At 31.5% G+C, this 12,495-nt stretch overlaps 1 protein-coding gene across 2 annotated transcripts; it reads left to right on the top strand.

Annotated features, from left to right (window-relative positions):
* Positions 1-3,655: 3,655 nt before the first annotated feature.
* Positions 3,656-11,720, top strand: LOC137933767 (regucalcin-like). Of its 2 annotated transcripts, none has more exons than XM_068777813.1 (5): positions 3,656-3,792; positions 6,736-6,926; positions 9,427-9,633; positions 10,370-10,582; positions 10,882-11,720. In XM_068777813.1, exons 2-5 carry the CDS (start codon positions 6,770-6,772, stop codon positions 11,217-11,219), a joined length of 915 nt encoding a protein of 304 aa, XP_068633914.1. In that variant the 5' UTR covers positions 3,656-3,792; positions 6,736-6,769; the 3' UTR covers positions 11,220-11,720. The 2 variants fall into 2 exon arrangements, with proteins under 2 accessions (XP_068633914.1, XP_068633913.1); XM_068777812.1 differs by having other exon boundaries at positions 3,657-3,792; positions 6,758-6,926.
* Positions 11,721-12,495: the final 775 nt, after the last annotated feature.

Raw genomic sequence — 12,495 nt, 5'->3', positions numbered from 1 at the left:
TGTTGGTGATTTTTTTTCGTTTTATATTGAATTTTGATTTATATTTCACCATAGGTTCCCAACCTTTTTTAGTCTAACGACGGCTTTTGATTACGTTTTTTCACCATTATACCAAGATAAACAATTGATACATAATATCATTTGATTTGTACTTGATATCGTCCCCATGAAAAATTTCAGCAGGCGGTACTGACCTGGGAACCTATGTAATTATTTGACCATAGAGAATTTTGATTTAATTGATATTATTGAAGAATAAAAGTTGATTAAAGCAAAGTTAATTATATGTCCACAACGAAAATTTCAATACATATTCAATTTTGATTGTGTCACAAAAACAATATATGTTACGATGTGTAGTGATATATGTAACATTTATTTGTGGTTGCTACCAAAGTGACCCCAAAAACGTGTTATTTTGTACTTAATATTCGTGAACTAGGGAGCATTGGTTGAATGCAATGATGGTGGACCAAACTGGGTGTGACAGTCCTTCAGTGGGTGTTCCATGGGTTTCAGTTCTGCACAGACTGTTGTTGAAAATTTCCAATGTTAAATCTCACCGATAAAACTGCCTAAAATATCATTATTTTTAACTTTTTTTATTTAAAATTGATTAGACTGTTTAAAATTTAAATTGCTCAAACGTATTTTACACGCCACATATCAATTAACAACTCTAAAAAAATAGTCTTTGCCATTTTGCCGAAAAAAAAAAACTAAATAAAGATACAGATTATTAATTAGAAGAAAAATACTATTTTCTACTATACCTGTTTCTTGGAAGCACCGTTTATTTTAATCGGAACGTTACAAATGTATTTTTACGATTCGATGTTTTTTCGAAATTTTAAATCCCCCGAGTGTTCATTGGTGCTGGAAAAATTTTCGAGGTTGACAGGGTTTCTGAGATATTTATGTAGATGACGGTGTTTTTTGCATTACGTAGACGTTAGGGTTTTGTCATTCCTTAATTAAGGCGCAAATGTAAAAACTTAAGCCATATTCTAGTATTAACAACTTTGTTCTGTAAGAGTCAACCCCAACACTTGATATAACACGCGATAAGCATATAACATGCTAAATAGCGTTTTGTATTTCACTGTAGCATTGCTAAAAATTTAATATATATTTAAATTTATACATCCATGGAATAAAGAATACACTTTAAAATTCTTTTTTTTTACATTGTTACAGTGAAAATATAGGATGTATTAACATATATAGTCTGTATCGAGTGTTACAATAAGTGTGTAAATAACTGTTGGTTTAAATTTAAGTTAAGGTTACATAAGACAGTATGGTTTCACTTTCCTAAATTTTTAGTTGTCATCTAAAGTAGGTTTAATAACCGATCTCAACTTAACTCTGAGGTTGTTTTAGTTATCTGCGAATAAAAAAAAGGAGATATATAAAAATACACGAAAATATCCTAATATGATCTCATCTTTAGAACTGTCAGTTCAGAAACTTTGGTGCTTGGGTAGTCATATAATTTTAGTGTTACATGCAGTTTCTAAACGTGCCGTTATGAATCTGTGATGTGTTTCACTAACTATAAACCTAGTCTATGCATTTACTATCCTAAGTGTAAAAGCGTGTGTTGAGGGACTGGAAAAGCTAACAACTGATATGCTCGAATAGATTGAATTCATATGACAAACAAAGAAATGCACTGTGAGCTCGTGCCAAACTGTAATGCAACATATAAATTGTATACATTGTTGTATACCTAGATGGTAGTATGTGTTTAATATATATGTCATATAAATTTCTCACTACTAATATTATACATGTAAATATATCTTCTTATCTTGATGTTTTCCAGTTTTCTCTATGCACACATCTAAATTCTGACAAATATTTTTCGAATGTTTATATATGTAGCTGTGATTGTGAATCTCAGGAATGCTAGAGGGATAGGAGAGTTTCTTCAGTTTGCACAATATTATTTACAGGACAAATTCAGTATTTTCATGCAACTATATTATAATTGAAAAATTCCAAAGGGTTTCTTCCCCCCACTAATTTCAATAAATGGCTTGTGAAACTTTATAATCCGCCCAAGATTTTTGATTCGTACTTTTTCCTCAGTAAAATTAAGTATATATACTACATATGTCTATATATCTATTGTAACGTATAAAAAAACGAAATTTTAATTGTTTGTACAGAGCGTTGTTTGAAAAATATTTGAAAAAAAAAACATAAGTGAAAAAAAAACGTACATACAGTTAGATTCGCTATAAGAATACATGTGATGTGTGAAAAGGAGTTCGGTGTTTATTCAGTATTAGTTTTAAAATTATTAGGAGTTAGGATTTATGTTAGTCGTTAATTAATATTTACGTAAAATAGTGTTAAAGTTTTTTTTTAAGAATACTTATATAATTCTGTTTTTATTTTATCCAGTTTTTAAGTCGCAGAACGAGCCATGATATTGTTCAAGTAGTAGATAATATTTTTGTGCCAATTCAGTGTATTCAGATTAAATATTAAAAAAAAAACATTAGTATATATTGACAGAATCAAATTTCCGGTTTTAAAACGCTCTCGTGACAACAATGATTGTGTTGTGATTATAATATTAATAATATTCCCATATGATTGTACACAGCTAAGAGCGAAACTTGATTGAGATGATTGTATTTTTTTTTTCTAAATTCTCGCAAAATAAAATTCCTGATTTTAAATTTGTTTGTTTTATTTAAAACCACCTACAAGTCTTCCATTCACTTATAAAAATCATTTAAAATGGTAGTAAGTTGTATTTTCCAGAATTTATTATTTTTTTTTAAATAAATCTCTGGTAATAAAGATATTTTAAAATAATAACTAAGAACATAAACTGGAACGATTCGGTCAAATCGATTTTTTTTAAATTGCGTCGCAAATAAAAACTAAGCCTTTCCTCATAAAAACCACAGAGTAAATTTAAATTATATATATAATGTAATCGCATTATTACAAAGGTATCAATTGTGTTAAATAGAATAATTTTAAAAGTAATCGTTGTTAATTATTTAGACATTAATTCAATAAATAACTCTAAAGTAAATTTTGTCTATTTTTATATTTGACTGCAAAACTGAATATCATATATATTTTGAAAGAGCAAAAATGTTTTAATAAAAATAATTACTATTGGCTATAACAGGTAAAGACAACAGAGTAATTACAAAATCAAATAGTCTAGTTCGATAAATATTTTAAAAGACTTCTTTTAGTCTTGAATTCGCTTGAAAGAGCTAATAGTACAAATTTTAAAACAATTCATTAATTAATAAAAACGAACTATGGGAGCGTTTACAAAGATGCAATACGTACAGAACTCCTTGTTCTTTGATTAATCGTTACTTTTCAAGTGTGTTCCGGAACAAAGATGTCATAAGGGTTGCATTGTTTGTCAAGCGGAAAGGCGATATTACAAAATTAAAATAAAAAACCTTTAAATAAATTCCGCCCGTAAACATCGCTTTATTTGTTAACAAAACAGTGCTTTATTAACTCTGTTAGACAAAAAAATAAACAAAAGAATTTATTGGTAAACAATTTAAAAATAATATAACTTTTGAACTGTTTTTTTAATTCAGTAAAATATCTAAGACATAAGAAATACAGTTTTAATTAACATTAAAACTTACATATTTGATATAAAGTAAGTAAAAGTAAATACGTATTTTTAAACCAAAGTTTGTGAACAGTTCATCAACAAGTATGTATTAATGACTAAGTAACTGTGACAGGAGATATAAAGTTTAAAGGAGCATAAGTTCAGTGAAGATTATTGAGGTAAGTGTTTATTATATAATATATATGCTAATAAAATTTTTTTTAATTTATCTAAATACATTGTTTAAAGTTTTTGAACAATATTTATAACGTATTTTTTCAAGTTTCTTATCAAGCGTTATAAAATATCAATATTTTGATTTAATTTGAATCTCTGTATTTGATTATAATTAAATAATTTTACCCTGATTCTTAGATTAGCTAAATAATTGTAAATTGTATGTTGAACCAAATATAAATAGAAATAAAGGCAACTTTTTGATTGTTATAAATTTTTAGAAAGAAAGATATCTTGTACGCAAATGTCCGAATACTAGCTAGAAAGGGCTGTTGCATTTATTTCACAGACTTGAGTTTTACCGCGTAGTTTTTTGCGTTATATTTAATATAAATACTTAATTTTAAAATTTATATTACTATATAAGAATATGGAGTGCTGTACTCCATTTATATGCCATATTTATTAATAACTAATAATAAAATCGTCATTGATTGGTTATTTATACAATAGGTTACAGAAAGTAAATTAACAGAAAGTAAACACAAGCTACTAGTTTTTCTGTTAAAAGATTTCAACTTCTCTTTACAAATCTCTTATAAAATAAAATTTTCAACAAAACTCTACATGTCTAAAAATGACAATTTATAAATGAAATTGGCAACCATCTTTAATAATTATAAAAACAACAATGTTGGAACAGTACTTATATAAATAGAATTAGAATTTACTTGCACAAAGGAATCTATTAATTAAATATAATATAAAATTTTATTGTATAGATTTACAACTATATTTATTTTTCAGTGTTTTTTTTAAAGATTTTTTATAAATATAATTTACTTTCAATTAGTATACATTTTTAAGGAATTTATCAAGTAAATTAATTACAATTACTATTAAAAGACAGTATTCTTAGTATCTATAATTAATGTATTAGTATGAAAAATAGTCAAAGAATAGGAATTGGAGACCATGGACTTGCTAGAGTATCTGAGGACATTTTGCTATCCATTTTGTAATGATTGTTGAGAGTAAAAGATGAATGTTGTAGTGAGGTCATTGTAAAATGCTATATGCAGACCAGTTCTAATTTGGACTAAATCAATATCTATCAGGACAACCTATATCTAGCAGTGTCTACATCATACAACTGTAATGGTGATGAAAAATATTAGTGCTAATTTTAAACTACAAATATCATGAATAGTATCCGAGTTTTGTCAAAGAAATGTCATCATTATTATTGTTTTGAAGTTATCATTCTTCCCACTCAAAATGAAGTGCCTCTATACAAGATACAGATACTGACAGTCCGGCACAAAATACTAGATGTGTATTACTTGGATTTTAACTTTAAAACATGAAAGTTACCGCAAAAAGTTTTTGTTCACCATGTCAAAGCAGTAATGTTACATCAAAAGTATGTATTTATCTGTGATCAAATCTTGTACTCTTGTGCAATTGTCCATAACAATATTACAATATGTTTTTGTATACTTGAGACTAGATAAGAAATCATGAATCATTAGGTATATACAGGTGATTGGTTTTATATGTGTTAAGGCTGTAAAGGGGTGAATGTATATCTCATTTATCAGCAAAAAGATTTAAATCTTTTACACCAATTTCCTGTTGTGTTTCATATTAACCTATTATATTGCATACATAATTAATTTTTAAATTGGAATGCAATTGATTAAGCACTGTTTTTTACTATATTATCATTACATCATTTATTGTTCATAAATCATTGATTCTTGCATCATTTGAGAGCAAATGGATATTCACCCCTTTTAAAACTATTACACATATTGTCAAACATCCTGTATAAAAGAAAGGAAGGATGCCAAGTGTGTTGTTAAGAGATGTATATAGTATGTTCTTTAATTAAAATAAGCACTTTTATGGTGAAGAAAATTTAAATTGGTGTACCAGATGGAATGCACGGTATTTGGAAAACTTTGATGGCTATTTACACCTGCGATAGTTATATCACAAAAGCTTCTAATAATTAATATAATATAATAAAATTAAAAGGTGGTGCAAAAGTAATGTTATAATGTGAAAGTGCCTTAATTTTTAGAAATGCCGCCAAAGAAGATATACTCCATGCTTGTTGACAACTAATTCTCTATATATCAGGGATGAGCAACATGTGGTCCGTGGGCAGCTTGCGGCTTTTACCACGTATATGAGGCCCGCTAAGTGTTTCGAAAATTTAATTTATTTTATTAACTTTCTACCATCAATATATTATAAAATTACCTCCACGTAATTATATATAGATATGTATATAAAAGTACAGTGTATATATATAAGTATTAATGATGTACTTGTATGTTTGTATATATATGTATATAAGTATGTTAGTATATATGTATGTGTATAGAAATGTGTGTACACCCTATACTACCGTCTCATTCATTTCTCTTATCTCCATCCAAATGTCGTCTAGTAAAGATCGCCTCGAGCGATAAGACCGCTTTTTGTGCCATATGAATTGTTTCTTTTTTATTTTAGTTATTATCAGTGGTGTATAAAAATTTAAATTAACAATAATATGGTATTATATACTACGTGGAAAAAAAAATTCTTTATGACGAGTTACTCACACAGCGACTTGTTCAAACATGCAATATGAACGCGACGCGTCTGCGCGATTGTTTGTATTTAATTTTTTATTCTAATATTTATTATAAATATAGCTTTAAAGGTTATTAATAAGCGTTAGTTTATATGCGGCCCACTAAATAATTAAAAAATAATATCCCATTGATTAAAAAGATTGCTCACCCCTGATCTAAATTATAAATGTCAAAGCGCAGTGACATTTGGCGCCATTTGTAAAAATTAATGCACGTTCACATTATGACATTATTTTTGTGCCAACTGTTAGTAGATATATATATATATATATATATATATAGAGACATTCTCTTAAGGATATTCTCTTGGTCAACCTAGGAAACTTTACCGATGTCTGTGACGGTGGAAAAGATAACCGAACCCGTGGTCCTCGGCGAGGGTCCACACTGGGACGACCGGCAGCAGGCCCTGTTCTTCGTCAGCATCCATCAGAAGACCATTCACAAATATGTACCAGCCACTGGAAAGCATACTAAAAGCTCATTAGGTATCTATTACCTTTATTATCATCATCATATCGGCTGATAGATTTCAACTGCAAAGCATAGCCCCCCCCCAAAAGATCGCCGCTATGACCAGTCTCGCGTTGCCCACATCCAGCGACTTCCTCCAACCTTGACTATCTCTTCGGTTCACCCAGTAAGAAGACTACCCTAGAAGTCTACTGGCTCGTGGTGATCCTAGAACCTTTCGACCACAACAGTTGTCGACAGCTCGAGCAGTGTACCTCGTCAATTGCCATTTCACACGAGCAATTCTTCGAGCTACATCGGTGTCTTTACTTTGGATCTTCTCATTTTTGATTCAATCTCGCAGTTAAGCTTTCTTCTAATGACAATATGATTTTTTTAAATTCACTTTGACTTTCAAAAACCTTCGCCTCACTGTGATGATATCTTCTCAGTTATAACTTTATTTCTTAAATTTCTGAAGTTTATCTCCATCTTGTCACGCCTTGACGGTAACAATGAAAAGCTGTTTCCATACTATCCTATCATCTGCTTTCACAGCCTTGAGTGGCAACGGAGAGTCCAAATATCTTCATTTCAGGTGGCTTTTACCGTCTACTTTCTTTTCAACCAGTAGTTTCTTGAAGATATCTGTTTGTCTGCGGGCCTTGTGCCTAAAATAACTTAGGACTTGCTGGTAACATATTGGGAGCCTGGTCTTAATTTCCTGGTACTCGAGGAGAGATCAATTTATAACCTATCATATCTTAACAGTTATCTTTTAACTCTAGTTTAAAATTTCTTGATTTAATTATTTATCTATGTCATTATCCATATTAGATATTTCTTATTAGAATAAACACTAGAATCATATTGTTACAAAGCACGAGTTACAGAACCCTTTAAACAATAAACACGGAACCCTAGGATCAAGAAGTGCCGTGAACACGCGTGACCTTGAAGTTATTTATATATTTTTGTGTACGGTTCTCGGAAAATCTAACCGAGTACTATCTCGAACTTACTAGAACCTTATCCGTAGTATAAATAAGTGTACTCCCCATGCCGACAGTTCAGTGTTGTTTTTCGAGTTATAAGATTAAGATCTACAATCAGTGATACAAAGTGACTATTTGGCAAGTTATTTGGACAGTTATTTCTTGAGCGATTTGGAAGCGAAGTTTGGACTAAGTGAAAGTATACTTTGTGTTAAAGTAGGGTGACCATCTGATTTGTGAATAGAGGACTTTTTGTGAACCAGTAGTGTTTCATTTCGAGTCAGAACCCACAGTACGTAACATATAAGTCATTAGCGATCTTCAAAATAGATTGCGCGTTTTAAACCCACTTGTTAAAAATCAGTAAAAGTTAAAAAGGTTGACACTGGAAGCAACTGTCTATATCAGGGCTGTCAAACTCTCGGCCCAGTCAATATTTTAGTCACAAAGTAAGAATAAAATGAATATGGCACATATTTTATTTATGTTCGATTTTTTTTAATTATTTTCTATTATGAATGGAAATAAATCTATCGTAAAGTTTAAATGCCCCCCCCCCCCCCCTAAGATACTTATAGGGGTATACTATAATCGCCACGCTTGGCAGGCAGGTTGGCGATTCAAGTGCAGTATTATGCTACGAAGAGAGCGCTACTGTTCATCGTTTAGAAACTTGTTTGTAAGCAGTGGCAATACTACATAATTAATGCACAAAGTGTGAATTATATGAGATTTTATTTCAAAAATCGAACCCGCGACCTACTATTGCAAATTTCATTCCTCTATCACTGAGCTACCATTGCTGGAACCAGTGGCGTAGCTAGGGGGTGGCGAGCGGGGCGGTCGCACCAGGCACCACAAGCAGGGGGGGGCACCAAAGTTGAAAATTATTTTTTTGATTTTTTTTTGAATGATGAATAATGAAATGTTAAAAGAAAAATGAAAACCATAATTTAAAGTAAATAACATAAAAAGAATATCGAATTTTACTATTTTTGTGCTAAAAAAGTTGTTAAATAATATGAACATTAAAAAAAAGTAAACGGTTACAAATTATAATATACACAGCCTTTCATTCGCAAAACACATAGTGTTTTTTAAAAGGTCCCTAAACCACAAAACATATCTGTGTTCATGAGATGTACAAGAAGATATACATATGTTCAACTTTTATGGACATGATCTTCTCCCTTAATGTATAAACCAGAAAGATGGGTTTATAAAGGGTTCAAAAAATTCTGAAAACACATTTATGTTTTATAAAAGGGTGAGGATCATGTCCCTTTAAGAAAATTTTTTTTTTTGATTTCTTTAATATTTTAAAGAAAAAAAAAACAAAATTGAGCTTCGGATTTTTCACTATTTTATTGGCAAAAATAAAAAAAACTACCAAATTGTGAAAAACATAAATATTTAAATAAAGAATTTAGACTCTTTAGGGGGGGGGGGGGCACCAAGCCCCAATCTGCCTCAGGCCCCAAACACCATAGCTACGCCACTGGCTGGAACTATATTACACTTTATGTTTTGGTACTTTCAGATGGCCGCGTAGGTTTTATTATACCTGTAGATGGTACAACAGACCAGTTTGTGGTGGGTGTCGAGCTTAAATTATTGGTAATCAGTTGGGACGGTGAGGAGGGGAGTGAAGTTAAGGTTGTAAAGGAGTTGGGTGAAGTAGATAAGGATTCGCCGAAAAACAGATTCAATGACGGTAAAGCTGACCCAAAAGGAAGATTGTTCGCAGGTATTTTGAATTTTTTACGAGACATTTAAAAATATTTAATCGATGTCATTGTACACGGATGGTAATGACAATAAAAAAGTACAATGGGCGGTCTTATCATACGACGCAATTTGTTTCAGACAGCCTTAATATGGAAACAATAGAAGTATAAGTAACGGGTAGTTATCGTGTACAAAACGTGCATATATATAAACATACATATATATGTATATAGAATACTAGCTGATCCCGCAAACGTTATTTTGCGAAAAAAAATTTTTATTAACAAATAAAAAATAAGGGTTGATCGTAGAGGGGTGAAAATTTAGGGTTGTATGTATTTTTGTGTGCTGTATCATAAAAAAATAAAAACGAAAAATTTCGTCAAGAAATTAAAAAAAAAATTAAGGGTGAATAACCCTTATCACTTAGGGGTATGGAAAATAGATAGTAGCCGATTCTCAGACCTATTGAATACGCATGTAGAATTTGGTAAAAATCGGTCAAGCCGTTTCAGAGGAGTTCAAGTTCGAACACCGTGACACGAGAATTTTATATATTAGAATATATACATACATACACTACGGTAATAAATAAAAACATCAAACTGACTTGGATCGTATTTGCCCCAGAAAAAATAAAGAAACAGAAAGAAAAAGAAATTAAATGAAAAATAATCAAAGTTGCAAATAATTTAGACACATAGATGTGGTCTATGTTTGTTTACAATTAATATATTTATTTAATCGTTGTTCAGGTACGATGGGTTACGAAAAAACACCGGGCGATTTTGAGCCGAAGAAGGGATCTCTTTATCGCGTCGACAGGAGGGGGTTAGTCAGGGTGTGCGATAAGGTCGGCATATCCAACGGCCTCGCCTGGGATCTCAAAGAGAAGGCATTTTACTACACGGATTCCCTGGAATTCAAGATCAGACGCTACGACTACGATGTTGATACTGGAGAAATTTGTAAGTTGAACCTTAGTTAAAAATTATTCTTCATTCTTTTCTTACTTAACAACTTGACTTAGAGTACAGTACCCGGTTATAAATATTGCACATCGACTTTTGGAAAGAGACAATCGCCTAATATCGGCTTCATACATCACTATCTCTGTCTCACACTACGTACATATGTGACGTTTTGTCAATCGTATCTCGTGCGACAGAGATAACGCTCTACGAAACCGAAATTACCCGATTGTCTCTTTCCAAAGGTAGATATATAATATTTATGGTCGGGCATTGTATGCATAATGTGTTTTCAGCGAATCCAAAATACATATTTGACTTGAAAAAAAATGATGTAAGCGGGTTTCCAGACGGCATGACCATAGATACGGATGGTAATCTATGGTTAGCAATCTTCGAGGGTTATTGCGTTGTGAAGGTAGATCCAAGATCTGGAACTGTGATGCAGAAAATACCCATACCAGCGAAGCAAGTCACTTCAGTCACGTTTGGTGGACCTGACTTTGATATACTTTTTGTAACGACAGCCAGTATGGAAATAGATGGTGTTCAGGAACCGCCATGTGGCGCCACTTTTATGGTTATGGGTTTGGGTGTTAAAGGCCACCCTAATGTTAACTTTAAGTTGCAATGAATAGATATCACAACCACTATGTCATCACCATCATCGATGTCCACGGCTGGACATAGGGCTGACCATAGATTTATAATATGACCAGCTGGGAGCGTCCTGCTCGTATGTCCAGGTGGACAGTATACCTCGAGGCCATAAGAGCCTTTGTTCTGCGAATTTTGTGACCTATAGTGGGCAGATGGCCTCGTCAAGATGGTTGGAAGACGCTTGTTGCAAGTTTGCTTACAACTTGTCGTATTCTTAGATTTATGTGGGATACCTATATTTTTTTGTTTTTTTATGGCCCCCGCTATTGGGGGCCGCTCGTACCCCCTATCTTTTGTGGGACACGACTTTTTGGGCAAATTTATTTAATTTTCCACAGAATTTTTTATTATTTTCTTTCTCTTCTTTCATACTTCACATTGTCTTTGGGATACCTATATTGTACAAATTTGAAATTAAAGAAAAATGGTTGATGTGTCTCAAAATTTATAATTTTAAGAAAATACGTATAAAGTATGTGGGGAATATGAGATATATATTTATATATATATGTATATATAAATATATATATATGTACACACAATATACAAAATATTTTACACAATATTTTTAACGTAATTTTAAGCATAAACTTTTGAAGGTTTACAAGTGTTATATAATCCTATTATAAAAACTTTTTTTTACGGGAATTTACGAATTTTTATAGTTGTTTTTATAAAAATAAAATGGTATATTTATTATTGTGTATATTATTATCGTAAATTTTTGGCGTTTATTTATAAAATATCTTTCCTCAGTTCTTCCTATTAAGTTGCCTTAAAAATATTTTACAAATTTGTAAGAAAGATGCTATTTTTTAGGCTAACAGATTCTATTCTATTTTCAAATTAGTTACTAGTTAACATTTGAAAGGATACAGCAGGCATTGTGTAAAAACTAAAAAAATTATGGGAGCTTTTTAAATAAGAAAAGGACCAATATTTAGCCACTTCCGCACATGCAATGGTAGTCGTGCAACAAAGTGCACCGCTCGCCAGCCCGCTGATAATGTATGCGGGTATGCGGCAAACAATGCGAATCACACAACCGCCACCGTCAAATCACTCAACAGGTGTTTCACTCCTCCACGGGGCATCTTAAGGAGTTATGTTACACCGATTAGTGCCGAACACAGAGTCACTCTCTTTTTAAATAAGTCCATGCAAAGCACACCAGCTGCCTTTAAGTGTATTACGTGGCCTCGTTGTGTAGAATTGATTAAAAAAATGTAATCTTAGTTCACGGTAGAGAA

This window comes from Battus philenor, unplaced genomic scaffold, assembly GCF_028537555.1.
Source record: "Battus philenor isolate CCGP_79_NKW_IND1 unplaced genomic scaffold, ilBatPhil1.0.hap1 SCAF_14, whole genome shotgun sequence".
NCBI classification, from domain to species: domain Eukaryota; kingdom Metazoa; phylum Arthropoda; class Insecta; order Lepidoptera; family Papilionidae; genus Battus; species Battus philenor.
Note: the sequence above shows the minus strand (reverse complement) of the source record. Positions and strands in the feature narration are given on the sequence as shown.